Genomic DNA, 24,266 nt, shown 5'->3' with positions numbered 1-24,266 from the left:
CAGTCTCAAAGCAGTGTATCTCAAATGTTGGGTCAGGACAACAAGCAGACTGCAGAGCTAATTTCAGTGGGTAAAAGTCTATGATGGATACATCAGACATTCCTCCATCTGTTTCATTTTGCTGTGTTTTGTGTGATTTCATATTTGCATGTTATCATGGGAAACTGAGTTAAAAAAAAAAAAAGGTATAGTACCTGCAAATCCACCTAGGACTTCTGTGATGAAGTGCTTTTCAACATTTTTATCTGTCTGTTTGTTCAATCATATGTTTTAATCCATGTTAAATGCAACATCTTTCACCAGATAAATTTGGATGATTGATAAACTGGGTCATGATTTCTCATTATGACGGTGGTGGAGGGTCCTGAGGCTAGAGATCCATTATCTTAAAGGACAGGTAAATGATGGCTTAACTCCACGTAGCTGCCTCAGTTCTTGCAGCATAAATGTCATGACTTATTCAGACATTTTGAGAGAGTGACCCTTTCTGCTGATGGCAACTCAAAATTACTGCTGTGAAAAGTTTGTTAGGAAATACTTGTTCATAGACTTATTATAACTCTCTCCCTGTGTATGCAGATTTTTCAAGGATAGCCTTGATCAAAAAGAGCTCCTTGAGAAAGTGTTTTTTATGACGCACACATGAGCACATATCACTGAAGTTCAAACTCAGTTTTTTTTTCATTCTAAAAGGTCCCATTTCCCCTCAGCCTCTCCTCCCCCACTTCCAAGTATCTCACGCCCACAGACTCCATCTTCAGCATAAAAGCTGATTGCTCTCAACCATAAAACATCATTTTGTTGGAGAGAAATCTGCCTTTTGGAAGCACACATCAATGGTCTCGATGGGCGGCCTCGCAGGATTTTTGCTGCTTGCTCTGCTGGCTCTTCATGGTATAGCTGTTGGAGGTGAGTTAAGTGAGATTTTTGTGGATTTGCTCTTTAAAAATGTTACTGCCTTTAACCGTGCCTCTCAATCTCCTGTTTCCACAGAGTCCCAAAGAAACTCTCTCAATGAGCCTGACGTCCCCTTCCCGCCTGCCTGCCCCACCCCTCACAACCTGGCTGCCATCTGCCATTATGGTCAAGGTCGTCCCAGATACCTGGCCAGCTTCTTCTCAGGCTCTGGGTCCAGCCACTTCCGTCGCCGTGGAAATGCCATCAACCGTCTAGAGTCGTGGTACAGTTTGTGCTGCAGTGGACAGGTAGCCCAGGACAGCAGCCAGATCCTCTGCTGTGCCACACAGGCTGTGAGTATCTGCATGACAATCTGTGCATTTAAGGGAAGGAAACATAGAGAGTTTCAGACAAAGTATTATTTGATTGAACTATCATAATTAATAATACACCAGTGGTTTTCAGCACTTCAAGGGCTTGTGGCAACACTACAACCCGCCCCTCACGGTACCCTAGGCCATGCTTACTCACCACATCCACCCCTTAAACCACCCTAAAGGTGCAGATTCTTCAACATATTGTTTTCCATTGCTCCTGATAATATTCAAGGACATCCAGAGCAAGACCAGGGTTGTATCAATCCTCCTTCCTGCCCAAAGGTGCCCCAGGGCGGCTTACTCGCTGCATCTATACTTAATTTCAGCCTACATTTTTTGGCCCACTCATGCCTAAAAGTTCTGCACAGTACTGTATATATCTAAGAAATTCTACTGAAATGTTTGATTATAAAAATACATGTATGTAAATGTTTGTAAATTGAGATGATAAAAAAAAAATATTCTCGCTCTTGTAAGTTTAGTTGCAAAAATAAACAGTAACCTTAAAACTCAATGCTTGAAATTGTATTGTGACAACAACAATAGATAATAATGAAAGTAAAACACAAAAACATAGTACTTTCTCCTGTAACTTCTGTTAAACTAGTTTACTGCACAAGCATGTAATTAACAGTCATGAAAGAGTGATTAACAATTGTGAAGATGATGGGAAAAAGAAGTAAAACATTATACTCCGACTATCTCTCCTCCTTTCAGTGGAAGCAGGCCCTGTCTCAGTTCTGCGTTGAGGAATACTCCACTATGACTCTCGCATATGAGTGCTGTGAGGACAGAGGAGACGCACGCTGGTCATGCTTCAACAGCGAGCTCCCAAACCCAAACTACAGCCCCACACCTGGGTACACTGCACCTGAAGTCCCCCTGCAACCAGGATTTACTTTTAATGCAAATGCTTGCTAAAGGTGAAAAGGCTTTGTAAGAATTTTAAATGATGAAAGAAATGTATCTGTTGTTTTCAGGAATGACATTGGCTTGATATTCTCAGATATAAAAGATAAACAATATGAAGCTGAGCTGATTACTGACAGATGCAAAGAGGGTGAGGGATAGTAGTTGATTTTTTGCCACATACAGATGACAGCAGCTGAAGTTGGTTAACATGTTGGGTGTGCTTTAACCAGGCATTCTGGTTCTGGATGAAATGAAACCCATTATTAAGTTGCAATAGTTTTCTGATATAACCCAAATACACTTTGCACAAAGTGGTTTCTGTAGAGTTCTTTGTTTGAAAAATAAAAGATAGAATAAAGACATAAAGGTTGTCATGTCCTTTTTCTATTGCAATGATTTGGTATCAAATGATATCAAATTTTGCTGTTAAAAATAACTATAAAATGTTCAGTTTGAGTCTTTATGAGTTTTAAGTGCCACCAGTGTAATAACACCAGTGCCCACTAGAGGTCCCGCTTTCTTGTAATGCATGGTGGTTGGACATTCACACAACATCGATAATTAGAAATCTATATGAACGTACACGTAGGGTTTACGAAAAAGACACAAATAAGATGTAATTTTATTAATGACACTTTTTAACAGGTACATCATACATTGCGCCCCTGAGATGGAACTTTCATGTTCCACACCACACTAAAGAATAACCCAGTTCCTGTCTGGCTTCAAAATAAGAGCAGAATATGGCCCAACACATGAGGGGAAAACACCCCTGTGAACGTGTTTTGTTGAATGCTCTTGGCCAGAAACACTTCCTGCCCAACCAAAAAACCCTTATAAATTCGCTAAAATACTACTAAATTTAATTTCGTTCAAACTTTAGAGAGCTGTTTCAGCACACTACACTCATCGTATTCTCTCTCTTTATACAGGGCTTGGTCTCTCTCTCTCTCTCTCTCTCTCTCTCTCTCTCTCCTTATATACATACATACCGTATATGACCATCCTGATCAGACACTACCACCCTTTTATACACAAATTACATAGTATTCCAGCATTTGTCTTACTATGCAATATGTCGATGATAATTAGTATAAATGGGCTACTGTATATAAAAAAATTTATTATTCTTATATTGCCAACAGTTCTGATAACTACTGAAATCATATTCACATACCAAGCACCTGTCAGGCTCGTGTTTTTGCATTCTTTTGTTTGTTTTCTTCATCATGACTGAGGTTTCACCGCTTTTTCTTAAACCTGGGTTATGTGAAGCAAATTTTGTTCAGCTGCACAAGATCCATCATATCTTTCATTTCAATCATTAATTAGAAAATACTGTTTTTCATTTGGGATGGTTCCAGCAATAAAAGGTAGCAGTAGTCCGGTTTAAGCGGTGTTTTTGAGTAACTTTTTCTGGCGAAGATTTGTTTTATTTTGAAGAGCCTTTCTCCGGATGTTCTGTTCTTGCTCTGAGCTGAACACAAAAATGCTGCTTCCGCACCGCTTCCTCGTTCATTAGTTTTAAGGAAAACAGTGCCTGAAGAAGATCAAAAAAGTTTATGTTTCCTTCTGTGTGGACGGCAAAAACTAACTCACAACGTTTCCGAGTGAGTTTCCTGTTTGTCTGGCTTATTATTTGTTTGTTATAAGCGGTTCTAGCAGAGTTATAGTCGGAAAAGTTCAACCGAAATTAGCAGCTAGTTAGCATTCTCGCTTCTGTTTCTTCAACTGTCGCAATTCAGGTACGTGCGCGACTTATTGTGTCAGCGTGCTGCAGTGTGAGCCTTAATCACAATTCACTAATGTTACATAATTCGACAGAGATAAAGTGGTTGGAAAAACTATAGCCAGACGACTTTTTTAGGCTATTTCAGATCAGCAGAGCCAGTCAACGTGGCTGCTGTCAATATTTGTAGCATGAAGTCATCTGTGCTCCTCGCTGAAACCTTAAGCGATACTGTTTTAAGGTACCTTCTATCTCAACAGATTCCAGGCGACATGGAGAAAGCAGGCAGCGTCTGAAGTCCAGGGCAGAATTCATGATCTGAGTTTTTCCACCACGAGAAAGTCTGAGTTTATTTCCAGGTCTGAATGGCCACAGCTGCAGAGGAGCCTCCGGGGCTGCAGGGAACCTCTGGGTGTAAGTATTGTTTTATAGAACATGTTTAGAGCAGATTTTCCTTAGAGGGATGATCCAGATGTTTTCGAGGAAAGTTGATATTACCTTACCCTTACATTTGCTTAGGTTTTGGATCATTAAGTCAGACATGTCCTGGCGTGTCAGCAGCCAATAACAGACAGTGTCAGTTAAGTTAATCAAAGTTGAACATACAAGCATCTGCTTTCATAGTTTAAAAAAACACGTGACATCTGTAAATGTACATTTCACCAGGGTTTCATCTACTGTTCAAACAGCCTTCTAGCCCATTTAAACTAAAGCATTTCAGCTCCTCAATGAAGAGTATTGTTTTACCTCTTTGAGTAAAGGTACATATTGAGGCAACTTGAAAGTCTTAACTAAAGCTGTAGTGAGTGATGTTGGAGACCTTTGTTGAATTACACTGTGAGGATAGAGAAGAGAAGAATAACTTAGCACACTTAAGCTTAGGTTAAGCTAATGCAACATCTTCTTGAACATCCAGGCTGAATTGTTGGTTGGCTAGTACTCAAATGACATCTAGCCAATCAGATTGTGTTGTATGCAGTATAGTTGATAATCTGACTGGAAATAAAGCCAAAGGGGAGGACACACCTCACAGTGGAGCCAAAGTAAAGCACCTTTTGATTAATTAATTTTATTGATTAATGGTAAAATGAAATGCAGATACTGATAACTGGCAAAATGCCAAATGTCGGCCTCAATAATCTGCCTGGCTGATTTTCAGTCAACCCCTAATTTTTATGCTCCACACCTTCAGTATCAGACATAGTCTCTCTCTGTTTTGAATTTATCATCTCTAAGACAGACCAACCAAATGACATCACAAGGATTTATCAGGGTTATTACCTCAGCTCGACTTAACAAATCATCCGACAGTGAAATAGGAATTCTGTAAAGATCACTGAAAATGTTTTTTTTTTCCCACTTTTCATTTTTAACCTCCATCCTCACACTACTTGCTTGTCTTTGATTTCCATCCACACATTTAAGATGATAGTAGACATAATCAAGGGTAGTCATCAGACACTATTATTCTGATCAAGTGTAATCACATCGTAAGACTTCCAGAAGCAGTACTGTTACACAGATCAAAATGGCCCCTGTCTGAACTGATTTTCATAGTAATAGCATACTTATCTAATTCTTCCCACTGCCCACAAAGACCTGCAGAGTCAGTTTTGGAGGAGGCTCTCTTCTCTCAGAGGTAATGATCGAGGTGCGTCTGCATGCTTGTCTTAAAGCTGAGCTGCACTCTGTGTTGTAGGGAGTGGTAGAGGCTGTTTTAATTTGTTGTTGTCTGGTTTGAATGCATCCAGTGTTAGACTTCAATTTGTTGAACATTTGTTCTGTGTTCCTCTTTTATCATTCCTTCTGTAACCACTTTGTTTTCTTATTTTTTTCTCACTCCAGATTCAACAGGGGTCAGAAAAAATGCTCCTCCTGAGGTAAGAAATTTGTTGGGGTTTTTGGGTGTGTGTAGATGTGTAATGAAACTTTGTGTTGGATAGGAAACACATAGTTGCATTTTTCTTAGACAGTTGGAAACTTGGCAGTATTTAGCTGACACATCCTTTATTCCTTCCTCTTTAGGACATTAGCAACTTACATGTTGCTGCACACTTACTTTTTTTTGTTATAGTTGTTGTAATCCTTCCTCCTTTTGTTTGTACTGACAGGGACCAAGTGCGACTATGTCTCCTAACATGAAGAAAACTATTGGACATCGAGGAATTGATCCAACAGGGGAGACCACATACAAAAAGGTGAGATATTTACTGTCATTGCCTGACATGCATTTACACCTATTATTTAAGTCACTACAAAATGTTTACATTATCTGTTAAAAGTTCCTCTGAGGAGTTTTTAGCTAGTAATGAAATGGTCTGAAGTTAATACTGATTCTGCTTGATGATCTTCAAAAGCAAACAACACCTTGAATAACAGGACTAATGTCTGTAAAGTATTTTTTTGATAGTTATTATTACCGCCTGGGGTAGGTGTCATATGAAGTGAGATACTTTACTTTGCAGCATCCTTCATTCACAACTTGTCCTTTGCATTTGACTGTGAAATAAAGCAGGATTAGCCTTTTTGTTAGACAACACAACTTTCACATGTACAGGACGAATCAGAAAAGAGATGCAGCTTCTTCCAGAGGGATGCCAAAAAAAAACCCAAACCAAATGAGCCTGATCAGAGAATTTTATTCCTACAAAAGTGTTTATATGAATGTTTTAATACAGATCAGGCATTTGCTCTGATTAAAAGTGGTCTATGTAAACATTGCTAGTGATAACCTCTGCCTGTTGACCTTGTGTTCTATAGTTTACTCTCATACGACATGCTTCATGCTTTAAGTGGCCTGTAATGAATAGGACAGACACAGCTCTCATCCAGTCACCCTCAAAGATGTTTTTTCCAAGGTTCAGCCTTTCCCAAACACAGGCTTTGGGCTGTTGATGGATTTGAAATACATCACATACATTGGATAAGTGAAACAGTCTATCTGGCATGTCAGTTTTAAAGCTCCTCATAGGAGCTATAACTGAAACGTATTTTTTATATTGATCGAGAAAAGTTACAAAATATGCTTCATGATTTTCAACATGATGTTAAGACTAATATAATTAGATTATGTTAAGTCATATTTCTTGTTTTGTCTAATAGTCATTAAATAACTTTAATGTGTTTTTAACTCTTGAAAGTAATGTTTGCTGTCTTGATTTGATTTAAAGCCAATAATTTGTATTGTTATGCTTGCAAATTAATCCTGTGTTACAGGACTAACTGATGAATCATAACCCCCCCCCCCCCCATAATGTAGAAAAATACCTTTATCATAGCAAAAATCCATCCAAATGTTTAATAATTTACTAATTTTCTAGTTATTGTGTATCATGTGTGTATGATGAATGGAGGATCATATTTAACGATGTGTCTAAAATACATTTTATAGTTCATCTTAACAATGGCAGTTCTTTATGTCTATGTCTAACTGGTTTACCCTTCACCTTGAATTATTTTAAAGCCTGTTTTGCTCACCAAACAGTTGTAATTCATGCCGATTTGCATTGTATTTTAAATACTTGCAGTAATCTAAAACATGCTTAATCGAGTGATGATCAGTAGACTTTAACAGCCAGCTCAGCACGTGACAATAAATAAGTTACCTACCAAACACAGACTGCATTTGATACTTTTTCTTCCAGACGACATCGTCTGCCCTGAAAGGTGCGATCCAGCTCGGCATCACTCACACTGTTGGCAGCTTGAGCCAGAAACCTGAGCGAGACGTCCTGCTGCAGGACTTTGAAGTAGTGGAAAGCATCTTCTTTCCCAGGTGAGTCTTTCTAAATAATGAAAGAGGGATGTGTTGTTAAGATGATTAAAATGTATGCTTTAATCCCAGTTCCAGGAAGTTCATTCTGCTTTACAATGATTTCCTGAACCTCCTTTTTGTGTGCTGTAAGTAATCCTCTGCCATGTCTGGCTTTTATTGACAGCGAGGGTAGTAATCTGACGCCAGCTCACCACTATGGAGACTTCAGGTTCAAGACGTACGCCCCAATCGCCTTTCGCTACTTCAGGGAGATGTTTGGCATCCGGCCTGATGACTACATGGTATTGTTGTTCACTCAGCATCTGTAATACTGAGAAAATGTGCAGAAAAGGGAAGGGTTGTGAACTGTGAGAAGTAAAATTGTAAATGGGGAACTGCAAAGGATGAAAGTATTGACATGTCAGAGGTGGAGCTGGAGCAGCTGACAGCCTTTAACCTCTCTATCTGTGCTATTTATTTGTTTCTTATCACGTCTGACTGCTGTGCTGTTCTGCTTTCAGTATTCTCTGTGTAATGAGTCACTGATCGAGCTGTCCAACTCTGGAGCCAGTGGATCTCTCTTCTACCTCTCCAGTGATGATGAGTACATCATTAAGACAGTGCAGCACAAAGAGGCAGAATTTCTGCAAAAGCTGCTTCCAGGATACTTCATGGTAAGATCGGATATGAGGTTTGGTTACAAGACGGTATCTGCAGATAGCATGGGACATTTACGATCAATTACACCACGTTCTGATAGTGATAGTGTAATAAAAGTAAAGTCCAAGTACCACATGTTCTGCTGCTGAATGTTTGATTATAATAGGTTTATTCATTGCCAAAACATTAACCTGCTATAGTTTAATTGTTAAAGCAATAGTTTAAGTCCTTTTTTAAAAGAACACAGCATCTGTAACAAGGATTTGAAATTCTCTCCTGCACCAAATGATCCATCCATTTATTTTCTATACTGCTTATCCCACTGGGGGTCACGAGCCTATCCCAGCTGGCATTGGGCAAGAGGTGGGGTATACCCTGGCCTGGTTGCCATTAAGTTGCAGGGCTACCAAATGATAAATACTGGAAAAAGAGTCAAATCTAAATTACTGAATGGACAAAATATTCAATTAAATAGTTTACTCTTGCCTCTGGGCAATAAAAATAGTGATTTTTACACCATGCTTTTATTTTATTTTATTATTATTTATTCATATATTTTTTTATTTTAATATTTTATTGTTATTTTTCCTTTTTTACATGCTTTAGACAAAATTATCATAATTATTAGAGTCTTGATTAGTTCCAGTGACAAAACAAGAACCTTCATAACTTGAAATATCTTTTTTTGTTTGCAAAATGTATATCTTGCAAATTATGCATTTAGAACCAAATGGTTGGTGCTTTTTACCTTTGTTTTTGCTTTTTCAATGCCTCCTCAATTAACAGCTGTTGAATTACCTTTATTTAACTGCTGAAGGTTACATTTGTCATCTCTTAATTTTCGAGCCACATAAGAGGCATTCTGAGTGAGCACCCATAGTTTGGTTTTTACGCCTTAGCCCTTTCTTTTTTTTAATTTGTTCTCTTTGCTTCCTTTTAGAACTTGAACCAGAACAAGCGGACCTTATTACCAAAGTTTTATGGACTGTACTGCGTCCAGGCAGCAGGGAAGAACATCCGTATCGTAGTCATGAACAATCTGCTCCCAAGCACTGTACGAATGCACCTCAAGTATGACCTAAAGGGCTCCACTTACAAGAGAAGAGCTTCGGTTAAAGAGAGGGAGAAAAAAGTACCCACGTACAAGGACCTTGATTTCATGCAGGACATGCAGGAGGGGCTGTTAATGGAAGGGGACAAGTACAGTGCTGTGTGCAAGACCATCCAGAGAGACTGTCTGGTAAGAAATGCAAAACAAAGCCTACTAAAACACTCTTCAGTTGTAATCTCTGCTCTCACTTCACTTGTTTCCTTTATTCCCATTCAGCTGCTGCAAAGTTTTAAGATTATGGATTACAGCCTCCTGGTCGGAGTCCATAATTTAGACCAGGCTTGTCGAGAGCAGGCCAGTGAAGAGGCGGGGGCAGCGTGCGCGGACCAAAGGAGACCCCAAGGCCAGAAGTCCCTGTACAGCACGGCCATCGAGGCCATCCAGGCAGAAGCAGGGAGTGTGGGATCAACAGAACCAGAGGACCAGTGAGTGGCCGTGTTTCTGTAGACATCCAGACGGAATGTGTGAGGTGGCTTCATCACATATGTTTCTGTTTGAAAGGACACAGCAATAACTGATTTTTTCTTTTTATTTCATAGAACGGGAGGAATCCCCGCACGAAATGCAAAAGGCGAGAGGCTGCTGGTCTATATAGGTATCATTGACATTCTACAGTCTTACAGGTGAGCACTGCAGGACACTTTAAACATTGAAATCTTTATTGTCACTGTACAAATCAATGATAAAGAAAAGCATCTAGTAATTTTCCTTCATCCAGTGAATTTTGCACAATATTGTTATTATGGCTGTTTTAAACACCCACATTGTTATTATAGCATAAAGTGCTTGGCATCAACCTTTCCTTCAAAAACCATAATGATAAACTTTGAAGTTGATCTCAGTTTCAGCTGTGCACATGCCATATTTATTCTGTAACTCTTTTAGTAATCCACTTTTCTGTACTTCTTTCAGATTAGTAAAGAAGCTTGAACACTCGTGGAAAGCTCTGGTTCATGATGGGGTAAGCTACCTCCCCTGACTTCTTCATCTTTCTTATGTTTCATATAAAAAGATTAGAATTGTAACCTCCTTTCCTTGTACTTTTTCCTCTTGTTCAGGACACTGTGTCAGTACACAGACCGAGTTTTTATGCAGAAAGATTCCAGAAGTTCATGTGCAACACGGTCTTCAGAAAACTCTCACGTGAGTTTATTCTTTTTGTTTGTGTGCAGTAGCATTAATACATAGAGAGCTGCAGCACAGATCACAATAAGAGCAACTTTCTAAGTGTATGTGGGCGGGCCAAATATGCTTCTGGTATTTTCCTGGCCTGACCTGCCTGAGGCACTTGGGTAAAGGCCACAGCCAAACCCATTAGCTACTTTCACTACTTTTCAGGGCACTTCTTGCAATGAGAAAATGACAGATTTGGAATGCTGAGGAGAGTTTTCCTCAAAGGAAACTTGTTGGTTTCTTGGACATCCTGAGGTTCATTAGCATCTTTTGTACCTAGAGCAGATAAATACCAGGGGCTGGGCAGATTATCAAAAATCTATCTCTGTTAACTGTTAATCTGATATGAAAGACATCAACCTTGATGACAGTTATTCTGTTAATTTTGTTAAGAATGAGCAGAAATTAAGATTAGGATTCAACACACTATTCAGAAAATTTTCAAAAGTCAGGAAAAAGGTATCCAGTTTGAGAACAGCTTGGCCCTTTTTATGCACAGCAGACAAGGATATACAAATACATTTCAGACTGTGAAACATGTCTTTGTGCTTTGATTATAGCAATCACCTTAACACAAGTATAATAAAAGTATAGGTACGTCTCAAAAAATTTGAATGTCATGAAAAAATGCGTTTTTTTTTTCACTCATTTCAGAAAGTGAAACCCATATATTATATAGACTCATTACACATAGAGTGAAATATTTCAAGCCTTTATTTCTTGAAATTTTGATAATTATAGCTTACAGATAATGAAAACCAAAAATTCAATGTCTCAGAAAATTAGAATATTACATAACATCAATAAAAAATGATATTTTAAACAGAAATGTCAGGCTTCTTAAAAATTTGTTAATTTCTATGCGCTCAATCCTTGGTTGGGCCTCCTTTTGCATGAATTACTGCATCAATGCGGCGTGGCATGGAGGTGATTAGTCTGTGGCACTGCTCAGGTGTAACTGAAGCCCAGGTTGCTTTGATAGCAGTCTTCAGGTCATCTGCATTGTTGGGTCTGGTGTCTCTCATCTTCCTCTTGACAATACCACATAGATTCGATTCTCTGTGGGGTTCAGGTCAAGCCAGTTTGCTGACCAATCAAGCACAGTAACACCATGGTCATTGAACCAGCCTTTGGTACCTTTGGCAGTGTGGGCAGGTGCCAAGTCCTGCTGGAAAATGAAATCGGCATCTCCATAAAGCTTGTCAGCAGAAGGAAGCATGAAGGTCTCTAAAATGTCCTGGTAGATGGCTGCGTTGACTGCGGACTTCAGAAAACACAGTGGACCAACACCAGCAGATGCCATGGCACCCCAAATCATCACTGACTGTGGAAACTTCACACTGGACTTCAAGCAACGTGGATTCTGTGCCTCTCCACTCTTCCTCCAGACTCTGGGACTTTGATTTCTAAATGACATGCAAAATTTACTTTCATCTGAAAAGAGGACTTTGGACCACTGAGCAACAGTCCAGTTCTTTTTCCTCCACAGCCCAGGGAAGACGCTTCTGACGTTGTCTCTGGTTCAGGAGTGGCTTGACATGAGGAATGCCACATTTGTAGCCCATGTCTAGGATTCGTCTGTGCGTAGTGGCTCTTGATGTGCTGACTCCAGCTTCAGTCCACTCCTTGTGAAGCTCCCCCAAATACTTGAATGGATTTTGCTTGTCAATCCTCTCAAGGCTGTGGTTATCCCTTATGCTGGTGCACCTTTTCCTACCACACTTTTTCCTTCCACTCAGCTTTCTATGAATATGCTTGGATACAGCACTCTGTGAACAACCAGCTTTTTTAGTAATGACCTTTTGTGGCTTACCCTCCTTGTGGAGGGTGTCAATGACTGTCTTCTGGACATCTGTCAAGTCTGCAGTCTTCCCCATGAGTGTGTAGCCTACTGACCCAGACTGAGAGACCATTTAAAGGCTCAGGAAACCTTTGCAGGTGTTTTGAGTTAATTAGCTGATTAGGGTGTGAAACCATGACTTCCCAATATTGAAATTTTTCACAATATTCTAATTTTCGGAGACACTGAAGTTTGGGTTTTCATTATCTGTAAGTCATAATCATCAAAATTTCTGGAAATAAAGACTTGAAATAATTCACTCTATGTGTAATGAGTCTATATAATATATGGGTTTCACTTTCTGAAATGATTGACAAAAAATTTTGAATCTATTCATGATATTCTAATTTTTTTAGATGTACCTGTATTCAGCCCCCTGTGTAACAGCCCCTGTTACACCAACAGGGGCTGTAATGACATTGTATTCAAATGCATCTACTTTAATATAGAGTTTTGCAGCTAGAACAGCCTCCACTCTTCTTCTACAAGATTTTAGAGTGTTTCTGTGGGAATTTGTGCCCATTCATTCTGTAGAGCATGTATGAGGTCAGGCACTGATGTTTGACAAGAAGAGCTAGACTGCAATCTCCAATCCAGTTCATCCCAAATGTGCTTGATGGGGTTGAGGTCAGTCCTTGCTTTTTGTACTGGAGCACAGTCATGTTTGAATAGAAAAAGGCCTTCCCCAAACTGTTGCATTGTTATTGTCCTTCATTTGAGATAAGAGTTGAGTTCCTTATGTTGTTAGGCAATAGTTTTACAAGATTTCATCACATAATTGTATATGAAAAGTTCACAATAAAAAAATCATAATTACAGCTTAATAGCTGCTACCAACAGAGGTGTCCATGATCATTGCTGAAAAAATCTGGTGCCTTTTGCATGAAATATAACTGTGCAAGTCACAGCAGGCATGTACACATTTGAAGATACTATCTCTGTGTAATGAAATTGTTTGCACTGAACTTGAGCCCATAATGTTTTTTTTTCATTAAAACCCTTTCTCTTGTCACTAGTAAAGACCTCCCCATCTAAGAAGCGCCGAGCATTGACACACGGTCCTCTGAGAAAGGCGGGCGCCTCTGGGCCGCCTCTTTCGACCCAAACGAGCACCAACAGTCAGCTCCAACATCAAATCAGCACCGACACAAAAGAAGATGCTGAAGCAGACAGCGGTAAGAAAGGATTTCAGGTTTCAGCTGGAGACTGAAAACTACTTTTGTTTACTGATACTAGCAGATTCAGACCTCCAACATGTACCAGCATGTGAAGTGCGTCTTTCACCACACAGTATTAAAATATTTTCCTCCCTTCCCACCCAGGCATGCAGTCAGGTCGTCCTGACCTCCTCCCAGACACCTCACTGCCAAACGAATTAGTTGGCAACGCTTCTGAAACCACAGACTCCTTCTCCTCGTCTATGGGAATCTCTGGATTTACTCCCTCAGCTCAGCCTTCACCTCGCTCACAGAGCAGCCGATCAGGGGCAGTGGATTTAAACAGCATGTTGAGTAAAGCCCAGGAGCACAGCACCCCTAAGAGGCAAGACTGAGAAATACCCTTAGAAATCAGTCTTGTTATATCAGAGATCATTTGCAGTTTATGCATATTGAAGTTGCTTTGATATTTAGACCTGTTAATTTTTTTCTCACCTTTTACCAGTAGTATAAATGATACTCTTTTATTTCTATTGTGAGATCTATAAGAGAACTATAATCACTGCATAATCACAATGGGCTTGATCACATGAGATAATATGCTGACAGGCAGCTACCCAGCTGTACTGAATAGCTTTTTGCCTGCTATTTGTTCTTTTATATTTGTGATGTAGGCCATATAAGTTGCAGTTCTAGGTTTCACTGGTAAACTTAGCTAAAATGTTTGCCAAAGAGGACAGGACAGGTTTGGCTTGTGTTTTGCTTTGAGGTCAACAAGTGAGTGTGTGAAAATGAATAAGCCTCTTATAGCTGTGATGTATTCCCACTGCTGATCTGTTTATGTGGACACTGGCACTTGATTTTAACATTTTGATGAAGACTTGGAAGTTTAAATGCACAGATGTCAAACCTATGCAGTAAAATCTGGCATTATGGCAGGTTTAATGGGTTTTATTTACCATAAAAATGCCATTTAACAGCGTTTACATTCAACAACCCCTTCAAACAACCCTTAACATGTTGCTTTGTATTTATTTTTATTCTTTTGTATATTTTAATATAATAAAAATACTTTACAGTGGTCAACACTATGTAAAACAGCAGACAATAGAGAGACAACTATCATAATGAAAATAATTAAATCTTAAACTAGTGTTGGAAGCATTTCCTGACAGAATTATAAAGAAAATATTTTTTCACATCTTCTGGTTAAAAAATTGAATTTGTTTAGAAAAATCCCCACAAACAAGTTCATAATGGGGTTAACTGTCTGTTACGACAAAAGTAAAGAACATTTCATGGTAAATTACCAATTTTCTGTGTTCTTAAAGATTCTTGCTTTTAGACCTGGAAAAGAGTCTGTTTTAAGTCTTTGTAAAAATCTAATCTTTTGTGCTTCTATAAGCCAGCTCTAACCATTTATGATCTATTTAGAAGCTGAAAATATGAACAAAAGGCAGAACTACCCTTTAACCCATTTAGGCTCCAGACCACCTTGAAAAACCCTAAAAAAAATCAAAGTATTCTTTGCAGAAAATCCCTAAAAATGTAAGGGTTTATTAAAAAAACTGCACAGAATTTCAAAATTTACCACAAATATTTACCATTTTACCATACCCAATAAATCAGCCTTCATTTTAAAGAAAAACTTTTAAATGTGTATCTTATTGCTACATGTACACAAACATAGTGTTTCATGTTGTACGAGGACTCAGATGTCTTTCTCTACTTCTTTTCTATCTGCAGCTCTCAGGTTGAGACTCTTGAAGACAGTATTGGCTCAGTCGATGTGATCTCACTCAGTGACATCGTTCCTACTGCAGGCAAATGTTCTGTAAGTAGAAAGATCTTTGTATGATTTTCTTTTCAACTTTTTACATTTGCGGGGTGTTTTCTTGAGGTTTGTTGCTTTTTCTTTACAGGTGTAGGTGTGGTAAAGAATTATGGAACCAAACTAATGGAAGCAAACTTTGAGGACGTTCTGAGCATGGATCAAATGTTACAGCCCACCTTGGTGCGATTTTAGGTACCACAACAGAAAATCTGTGTCGCAGTGTAACCAAGTGGGATATTATTTTGTTCTTCTTGTCGTTGTTTTTGCACTTTGATTTCCAACTATGAACCTGGTATGAACTTGTCAGTTTGTGGTGGTGGTTCTGACACTAGTGATTCGGGGCTTACATTCATGCTGTGTTGTTATTGAACACTATTACTCATCTCAGAGGAATGATTAGATGCTCAACCAAAGATTCTTCTTCACTCTGATGTGCTTAATGTGAGGACTCTGCCTTATTTCAGAACAGTTTTCTGACTTTTTATTTTTATAAATTCCACTAAGTAGAAAATTGCTGTAGCACCTTTTTACATATTTTACTGGACCCTGTGACTCAGCGTTCTGCTATGACTTTAACTAACATGCTTTAACAAAAACAAACATTTTATTTGGATAAAGGTTTAAATAAACAGATTACTTTAAATATCCCCTTATTATTGAAGGGTAAACAGATATTTTAAGACTTACTCTATGCAACTTATGCTGGAAAAAGCAGTGATTCTCTACCTGTGAGTCTTGTTTTGGACCTGAAAGACTGTGAAGCTGTCCTCTTCCATGTTCAGGTCAACAGGTTATTTAAGAGCATAAACACTATATAAATGTATATCCATCTATCAAAGATCTAATCTGAAAATGTGTTTGGTCAAAGCAGTGAAAAAGGCATGGACCTAAAGGTCTGTCCCATGAAGCAGGAACAGCCTGATAGGCAGAAACCAGTGCACCTAAAGCAACACACCAAACCATCATCGGTTTAGTGTAAGGAGGACGTCGAGTCTTGTGTTCTTACAGGGTTTCGCTTTACAATTAAACAACAATACACAAAAGTATCACGTTGCAGAGAGCTTGGTATATACAATATTACAAACCTGGTACAATCACTTTATTTTTAATTAAGATAAATGACGATATAGATCATTGTATAGGTAATGTTTGTATTACAAACCGGTGTTCCTCTCTGGTTGTAAAACTAAAACTGCAAAATGTAGACAACTCTTCAAACTACCTGTTAATGAAATGTACTGTTTTCTAGTATTCCTATTGGTTCAGTATGTGTGTATTCTCGAAATTGTAGCCTTCAAGAACAAATTTTGTTTGTTGGATGAAAAGATAGCAGGATTTTGATGTGAGGATGACATAGCATATGGTTTGATGTAATGGCATCTACTTTTAAAACCCAGTTGTATTTTTACAGCCAGTAGGCATTAACACTGCAATATTGTGTGTTCGTGTTTGATAGTGTAAGTAGTATTACAGTTTTTTGAACACAAAAGAAATATTTTGTAATTCAATGAAAAGAGCTTGCTGCTTTGGAGGTAGGAGGTTTGTAACCTAAGTATATTTCTTGTTAAAGAAGCTAACCATGGATAAGAAAATAAAATGAAAAATGCAGGCTAGAAGGATGTTTGACTTTGCTGCTAAAACAAAACTGTGCTGGTGGTGCATTTCTCACTCTTCTTTTGAGCTACTAAAATCTAAAAAAAACAAAAAAGCAACAAAAACTCACCATGGTATGGATTACTCACACCTTAGGTATCTCTTACCTTTCTAGTGTCTTTATGTCAATCACATATTAGAACCAACTGGTGAAAGAACAGATTTATCATGTGTTGGTTCTTGATTTTTCTGTTTCCCGTTCTTCCCTTTTCACATATATATATAATGTTTTATATCTCTAGAAAAAAGTGGTGATGGCTGCCTGGTGTGTAAAAACATAGAGGACCAAAACTTTTATAAGCTCAAACTGGTATAAGTTGTAAAAATTGATTAGTTGAGTGAGTTTTGGCTTTTAAAATAGGGATGCCGTTTTTAAAATTGGATGTATTGATTGGGACAAGTTTCATTAAATTGTTCATCATTTGGACTTGAAAAAACCTGAAATTATGTTTTGTCCAACAGCACCAACGCATTTGAAGTTGTTTCACCTATGCAACAAAATCATTTGTTTACTCCACGCAACTAAGTGACTGTGCAATAGGCTACACTAATTAACCTTTTCTAAAACACGTAATACACATTAGGCTTGATTTTAGCGTTTTGAGAAATATTTTTGATGGTAGGTGGAATTAACTCTAAAATTTTTGCTGTTGAATCAAACTTTTCTCACAATGTAAGTGAAAGTTATTGCTACACACACAGCCTATGAACCAAAAATGTAAATAGTTGTATTTACTGAAGTATTTATAATAACTATGTAAAACTCTGGTTTCCAAAATGTTTGTAAATGTTGATGATTGATATGAAATGTGCCTTTCTTTGCCTTAACAAACCTGTATTTATGGGTTGTAAGACTTCTTTGTTCTTGTGATGATTTTTCATGTTTTCATTACTTTAAAATCACTGTTTTTGTACTTTAATCTATCTACTCTTGCCTTTGATTGATATCCAGTTAATGACTGCACATATGTATACAAGAATCGCAACATTGCCTTTTCACTGAAGATGTACATTTTTTTCTCTGTTGCTCTGTTGGGAATTTCATGTCTTCTGTACAATTATGCCTGACGTCTTAAATAAAACAAGACAATTTGGTTTTGTTTATATTGCATTATACCAATTATTGTGCCTTTAATGGAGTAATGCAGTACGCCGTGAATCAATATTGAATAGTCGACTGTTGGGCATTTCACTGTTAATAATGAGGTATCCTATTTCTTTGTGTATTTCTCCCTTGCAATTTTGAAGATAAATAAACATGGCTGGTTTATGACAAAGGTGTATTTTATTATAATTAATTTAATTGGTAGGAAGTCGTACCTTTTTAATAAACCTCTAATAGTTTCCCTATGATTAAAATGGAAACTAAAATAAAAAATATATTTTCTATCATTGCTTACTGTAATCTGAGCTTGATTTGGCTTTGCTCAGTCTATTCAGATGTTTTTTCTGAAATAAAAGAAATGACTAAATCAAACTCCACCAGTCACCAAAAACTGCTAATAAGTTTTGATAATTTTACAAGAAAGTTCAACGAGTTGAACATGCCACGAAAATGATTGTGATTCATCATGAGTGTGTGAAAAAAATGAGCAATTTATAAATGGAATACATGAGAAAAAATACTGCAACTAAAGATTTTCTTGTCAAAGGTATACTCACATTCTGTGCTCATCAATAATAACGGAGCATATCAGCTGTTGAAAATACAACTGAGACTATACCAGAGGTGGAAAAAGTACACGACTACTGTACTCATGTAAAAGTATGGTTACTTTGGTTCAAAGAGAGTAAAAGTAATAATTAAGAATTCTACTTAACTGAAAGTAAAAAAAAAAGTAATTAATTTAATATTTACTTGAAGTGCTGAGGAGGTAAAACATGATCTTTCTTCATTGGCAAGAACAGGAGAACAGATCTGCAACTAGATTGTTCAGGTGAAATCACACCTCTATAATAAAGTAAAATACACAGCAGAATCAAAAGTGTTAATAAAACTCGTATAGAATTAAAATTATTCTGTTTTATTATATTATATACACACCTTGGAGGGTGTTAGATATTTTACAATATGACAGAGCTGCAGTAACTCTTAAAATCTGTGGCAAGGTGAGTCTCCTCTGGCAAGAACAAAGCAATGAGTCAAGTTCATAGCAAGGCAATACATTCTGATGAACAATATGCACTACGCGTCCTTTGGGCACACTTAAATTCAGGTGGGATAACTCCAATCATGGTGCAAATGTGTCTCGCATCAAAAACAACAATCCACCAGAGACATAACCAAATGAGCCCCAGCACAGATCACTGTACAACTGATCAGCAACAACAAGTTTCTAAAATTAGGGTCTATATTTTCATTATATAGACTCTACTTTTTTGAAAAAGAGATTTTTGATCTCATCTCTTTAAATAAAGGTCAAATAAAGTCGATAAAGTATAGGATACATGTTGACCGTCAGTGTAAAATGTTCAACTGCATTGAACTGATTGTTTTAGTGTATAAGTTGTGGTTGACCCCGGCCAATCAAATTTCTCTTTCTTCAGTCGTTGTCCAATAGCAAGCGAGCTTGTTAGATTTCGACAGAGAGTAACAAGAAGTTTGCAAAATGGGGCTTGAAAGTACTATGGTCTGGTAAGTTCTTCACTGAGTGTGCCTTTTTGTGTAGTTGTTGACCTAATAGCAGTTCATATATAGGCTTTTTTTTTTTTAATATAAATTCAATTTTCTAATAAACTCAAATTTTGAAAAATTGTCTCGGGAAACCGGGATCACAACTGACGGTTAGCCTGCTAACGTTCTGTCATCGGGGCTGAGTCATTGTAGCCAAAGTTAGCTCACATTACTGGTTTATATACGTATCTTAAGCTTTCATATATACAACTTCATTCTTAATTGTTGCTCTTGACGTCTTTTAGCTTTTGTAAAATGGACACAAGTAAGAACTCGGTTGATTTAGTCATCGTCATGGGACTAAACACTTGCTAGCATTAGCAACTATACTAGCGTTGTTTCAGTGTTGTAGCAGCAGCTATTTAACACCTGTTTTTGCCTTTCTGGTAGTCTTTCCTCGAATATGTTGGGTGTGAGTGTAAATTAAGAAGTCACATTATCTCTTACAGGTCCATATAAGCCAATGATTGATAGAAGCTGTCATGTCAACTGCTAAAATGAGATGATGCGTTAAATGCTTTGTCAGAGCCTTTAAACTGGTATTTTCTCCTCAGTGTGGACAACAGTGAATACATGAGAAATGGAGACTTTCTACCAACCAGACTACAGGCTCAGCAAGACGCTGTCAACATCGTGTGCCATTCTAAAACACGAAGCAACCCAGAAAACAACGTGGGCCTCATCACTATGGCAAAGTAAATCCATTTCTCTTTATTCAATAAATGGACAATCAGTCCTCATTCTTTTCATCATAGCGCAAGTTCCTTTGTTTTCATGGTTGCCTATCATGAATAACCATTGATGTTTGTCTTTGTCTACAGTAACTGTGAGGTCCTAACCACACTTACAACAGATTCTGGCCGCATCCTGTCCAAGCTCCATGCTGTACAGCCCAAAGGAAAGATTTCCTTCTGCACAGGCATCAGAGTGGCTCATGTAAGAAAAGTTATAGTAAATGGCTTCAACCATTAATTTCAAACCAAGCACAACAGTCATACCTTGTATCAACTTCATATTTTGTCCTGGTTAGCTGGCCCTAAAACACAGACAAGGAAAGAACCACAAGATGAGGATCATTGCTTTTGTTGGGAGTCCTGTGGAAGATAATGAAAAAGATGTGAGTTTTAAGGCTTACCTTCACTTGAAGGAATATATTCCTATCGATTTATTCTTCTAACGTTTTGAGCACATTTTCTTTATCACTGTCTGTGTTTTGCCTGCTCAGTTTCTTAATCTTTTCCTGCTTCTGTCTCAACCTGCTGATCCCAAAGCTTGTTAAGTTGGCAAAGCGTTTGAAAAAAGAGAAAGTGAATGTGGATATCATCAACTTTGGAGAAGAGGTGAGAACAAATTTTGGATTTTGCTTCATCAAATTTTCCTCAGAACAGCATAACTTGTAGTATTATGATTATATTTATTTCTGTTTTGTTTTTCTATTTATGGATTTTTTTAAGCATTGGTCTTGTCTGCAAATTTTCAGGAGGTGAACACAGAGAAGCTGACTGCCTTCATAAATACTTTAAATGGGAAAGAGGGGACTGGCTCCCACCTGGTCACAGTCCCTCCAGGACCCAGTCTGGCTGATGCGCTGCTCTCCTCTCCCATCCTAGCCGGTGAAGGAGGCTCTATGATGGGCCTTGGTGCAAGTGACTTTGAGTTTGGTGTGGATCCCAGTGCTGATCCAGAGCTAGCCTTGGTAAGAAATATATGCAAAAGCCAACAAGCTTTTCACACTAGTACCATTCTAGTACAACACTCTTCGTGTGATAGCACTGCACAACATAAAAAATGCCACTCATTATTTATTATCTCATATAAGAAAGTCCAGTGTTAACTCAGATGTTTTGTATGTGTCACATAGCAGAGTTAAAAAATATAGCTAACTGGAACCAATCTTGGTTGGAAACCTCACATCCATTTACAGAAAGCATGTGTGATGCTGGATAATGGAATATGAAAAACAGCAGCCAGTAAGCATATTTAATGACTAAAACTTCTTACTGTAGTGCACATTGGGTATCCTTGAAACATGCCATTTACAAAAACAAAAAGTGAGGCAACATGCCTTTCTGGACATGTGACTGACACCAATGGGTTTGGGCATTATGTTATGGTGTGAATTTAATACACTATATATTCAGAGATATCTCTTATGCTTGAATCTTGTCCTAGAATAAGGCTGCTACAAAATTTTCCAGCCTCATACCGCCAAATATTAGTGAACTTTGTCAATTTTCTGGTGCTCAAACATAGTCTGTAGTGTCAATTCTGCAATATGTTCAGGATGTACAGAGGATCAAAATTGCGTTTCTCTCTGATCTGCGGTGAAATATCAATAAAAATAGAGTTTAGATCATTGGAATTTAGACAAAAACAACAAACATCAATACATACAGTATAAAAACAGTTTTTATTTAAATAGAACAGTGCACAATAGTCAGTAGTGCAATGTAAGTTGCAGAAGACCTGAGTATAATAGAATAGAATACAGCATATAAATAGATCAAATCAGCTGGTGCCAGTAATACTTTATGTGCGGTTCACCTTTTGGGAGCCACAATCCAAAATTTGTGGGAAATGGGACGGGGGGGTGGCTGGTCATCCTAGTGGAGTAGTCCAGAGTTTGTGGGGGCAGAGGGCAGAGAGGGAAAGGGAGGGAGTGTTGTGTGGCTTGTGACATTTTCTATTTTTAGCAAACTTTGTATTTGTTCATGGTAAAGTTTGTGTTTTTCTTTTAGGCTCTGCGTGTATCAATGGAGGAGCAGCGACAGAGGCAGGAGGAAGAGGCTCGCCGAGCTGCTGCTGCTTCTGCAGCCGAGGCAGGCATGCCCACACCCAGCGCTGATGGTAAATTGAATGTTAAAAGGAGTTTCTTTCATTTTGGAAAAAGCAGAGATTCTTATAATTCTTAAAATTCTTAGAAAACAGTTTTATGTGTTTTTTTTTTTTTCAGGATGTTTGTTAGTTTGGCTTGACTTCTTCTTTTTGGTTGGCTTCAATTATTCTTACAGAATCAGAGGAGGCCTTGTTGAAGATGTCGGTATCTCAGCCTGAGAGTGGTGCAGCTGTGCTTCCTGACTTCAGCAGCATGACAGAGGAGGAGCAGATAGCCTACGCCATGCAGATGTCTCTTGCTGGAGGAGGTTACATCAGCTTGATTTTTATATAATCATAAACCTTTGTTTCACGCTTTGAATCGCACTTAGATTTGACGCTACAATGCCTTAATTGTTCCTTTAATTGTGTGAACAGAGTATGGAGAAATGGACACAGGTGCTCCCATGGATACTGGAGATTCAGCCAAGGTTAGTCAGCATACAACACATAAGCCATAACTATATAACAGTATTTAAATTGGTAAACCAGAATATATCGCATTTGTTATCATCATGCTAAATTGTTCATTTCTTTGAGTATTTTACTGTTTTTTTTGGCTTGAAAAATACCTGATGTAATGTCATGATTGACAGCTCTTCTGACAAATCAGCTCCTCACAGCTTTCTCAACTAGGTTAGCAGGGTAGAGGAGGTAAGGAGAGAAAACAGAGAGAAGTGTTGGCATCAAACCAACACAGAATCTGTTCTGCAATGGACTGTATTGAACTGATAGATTTTTGAAGTTTTATGGGTAAGGTTAATGTGTGCTTCAGTTAGCCAAAACTTTATGCTGTCAACTCAGTGGTCTGTCTCGACATCACCAGCACAGTCTGCAAGTGCCCATTGCAGGGGTATGTTGGTTTCACTTGTGTGTTACAGAAGGAGACATAAAGCAGCTGTCTACATTAATATACAATAGTGTGATCAAATACCAAACAAAAAAATGAGCTCGTTATCATCCCTTCCAGTCTTAATCTATCCTAAGAGGATCTGGGGGATATGGCTGTACAACCTCACACCGGGTGAAATCAGGACCTATTGGACAAAGACCAGTCAATCTTAAATAAGTCTATTCCCTCTTGTAATCTATCAGGAAGAAGATGACTATGATGTGATGCAAGACCCAGAGTTCCTTCAGAGCGTCTTGGAGAACCTACCCGGTGTTGACCCAAACAACGAGGCCATCCGCAACGCCATGGGCTCCCTAGCCTCTCAGACAGGAAACAAGCCAGATGGCAAAAAGGATGAAGAGAAGAAGAAATAAGGAGAAAGGAGGCTTTATATATTCACTGAACAATTGCAGACTGATCCAGGATTTCTTTAATATACAAGATGGCCCAAGCACGCGACAGCACTCTGACATTTGATATTTTTTTCTGTCAGACACTCAAAGCACCAACATTTTGTGTAAAATCTGACCAAGTTACATTTATTGATATCATCTTAAAAGTATAACCCCCATTTTCTTTATGATTGCTGATAAATGAACAAAAGAAAAAGTGTGATGACAGGCTCCCAAACTAAACTAATAGCCTCTCTCCTGTCATGTCTTCTGTGTTTTTTGCAATAAAAGCTATGTGTATATACTATGTCTTTTGGTTCATTATCCAGAACGTCAT

At 38.1% G+C, this 24,266-nt stretch overlaps 3 protein-coding genes across 5 annotated transcripts; all 3 read left to right on the top strand.

Annotated features, from left to right (window-relative positions):
* The first annotated feature begins 761 nt into the window (after nucleotides 1-761).
* Nucleotides 762-2,551, top strand: ecm1a (extracellular matrix protein 1a). Its single transcript, XM_041808683.1, has 3 exons — nucleotides 762-909; nucleotides 994-1,250; nucleotides 1,992-2,551. The coding sequence occupies exons 1-3, from the start codon at nucleotides 837-839 to the stop codon at nucleotides 2,193-2,195; spliced, it is 534 nt and encodes a 177-aa protein (XP_041664617.1). The 5' UTR covers nucleotides 762-836; the 3' UTR covers nucleotides 2,196-2,551.
* Nucleotides 2,552-3,663: 1,112 nt separating this feature from the next.
* On the top strand, nucleotides 3,664-17,552 carry LOC121523695 (phosphatidylinositol 4-phosphate 5-kinase type-1 alpha-like). 2 transcript variants are annotated; one of them, XM_041808678.1, is made up of 16 exons: nucleotides 3,664-3,796; nucleotides 4,176-4,329; nucleotides 5,761-5,795; nucleotides 6,027-6,113; nucleotides 7,560-7,690; nucleotides 7,854-7,971; nucleotides 8,191-8,343; nucleotides 9,270-9,569; nucleotides 9,657-9,865; nucleotides 9,980-10,063; nucleotides 10,353-10,401; nucleotides 10,499-10,583; nucleotides 13,470-13,628; nucleotides 13,776-13,995; nucleotides 15,357-15,444; nucleotides 15,533-17,552. In XM_041808678.1, the coding sequence occupies exons 2-16, from the start codon at nucleotides 4,281-4,283 to the stop codon at nucleotides 15,536-15,538; spliced, it is 1,773 nt and encodes a 590-aa protein (XP_041664612.1). In that variant the 5' UTR covers nucleotides 3,664-3,796; nucleotides 4,176-4,280; the 3' UTR covers nucleotides 15,539-17,552. The 2 variants fall into 2 exon arrangements, with proteins under 2 accessions (XP_041664612.1, XP_041664613.1); XM_041808679.1 differs by having other exon boundaries at nucleotides 3,688-3,931.
* Nucleotides 17,553-19,649: 2,097 nt separating this feature from the next.
* LOC121523696 (26S proteasome non-ATPase regulatory subunit 4) lies at nucleotides 19,650-24,233 on the top strand. 2 transcript variants are annotated; one of them, XM_041808681.1, is made up of 10 exons: nucleotides 19,650-19,732; nucleotides 20,326-20,466; nucleotides 20,593-20,707; nucleotides 20,802-20,888; nucleotides 21,043-21,111; nucleotides 21,252-21,467; nucleotides 22,510-22,618; nucleotides 22,783-22,914; nucleotides 23,024-23,076; nucleotides 23,741-24,233. In XM_041808681.1, exons 1-10 carry the CDS (start codon nucleotides 19,707-19,709, stop codon nucleotides 23,909-23,911), a joined length of 1,119 nt encoding a protein of 372 aa, XP_041664615.1. In that variant the 5' UTR covers nucleotides 19,650-19,706; the 3' UTR covers nucleotides 23,912-24,233. The 2 variants fall into 2 exon arrangements, with proteins under 2 accessions (XP_041664615.1, XP_041664614.1); XM_041808680.1 differs by having other exon boundaries at nucleotides 21,034-21,111.
* Nucleotides 24,234-24,266: the final 33 nt, after the last annotated feature.

The sequence above is a fragment of the Cheilinus undulatus genome, linkage group 16, assembly GCF_018320785.1.
Source record: "Cheilinus undulatus linkage group 16, ASM1832078v1, whole genome shotgun sequence".
NCBI classification, from domain to species: Eukaryota; Metazoa; Chordata; class Actinopteri; order Labriformes; family Labridae; genus Cheilinus; species Cheilinus undulatus.
This window is presented reverse-complemented; position numbering and strand designations above follow the sequence as displayed.

Bases quoted from the DNA above. Each gene is read 5' to 3' on its own strand.
- ecm1a (XM_041808683.1), top strand. From the start codon at position 837: ATGGTCTCGATGGGCGGCCTCGCAGGATTTTTGCTGCTTGCTCTGCTG. The intron at 910-993 runs GTGAGTTAAGTG...CTGTTTCCACAG, and splicing joins TCATGGTATAGCTGTTGGAG to AGTCCCAAAGAAACTCTCTC. The intron at 1,251-1,991 runs GTGAGTATCTGC...TCCTCCTTTCAG, and splicing joins TCTGCTGTGCCACACAGGCT to TGGAAGCAGGCCCTGTCTCA.
- LOC121523695 (XM_041808678.1), top strand. From the start codon at position 4,281: ATGGCCACAGCTGCAGAGGAGCCTCCGGGGCTGCAGGGAACCTCTGGG. The intron at 5,796-6,026 runs GTAAGAAATTTG...TTGTACTGACAG, and splicing joins GAAAAAATGCTCCTCCTGAG to GGACCAAGTGCGACTATGTC. The intron at 13,996-15,356 runs GCAAGACTGAGA...TTCTATCTGCAG, and splicing joins GAGCACAGCACCCCTAAGAG to CTCTCAGGTTGAGACTCTTG.
- LOC121523696 (XM_041808680.1), top strand. From the start codon at position 19,707: ATGGGGCTTGAAAGTACTATGGTCTG. The intron at 20,467-20,592 runs GTAAATCCATTT...CTTTGTCTACAG, and splicing joins GGCCTCATCACTATGGCAAA to TAACTGTGAGGTCCTAACCA. The intron at 22,619-22,782 runs GTAAATTGAATG...TTATTCTTACAG, and splicing joins GCCCACACCCAGCGCTGATG to AATCAGAGGAGGCCTTGTTG.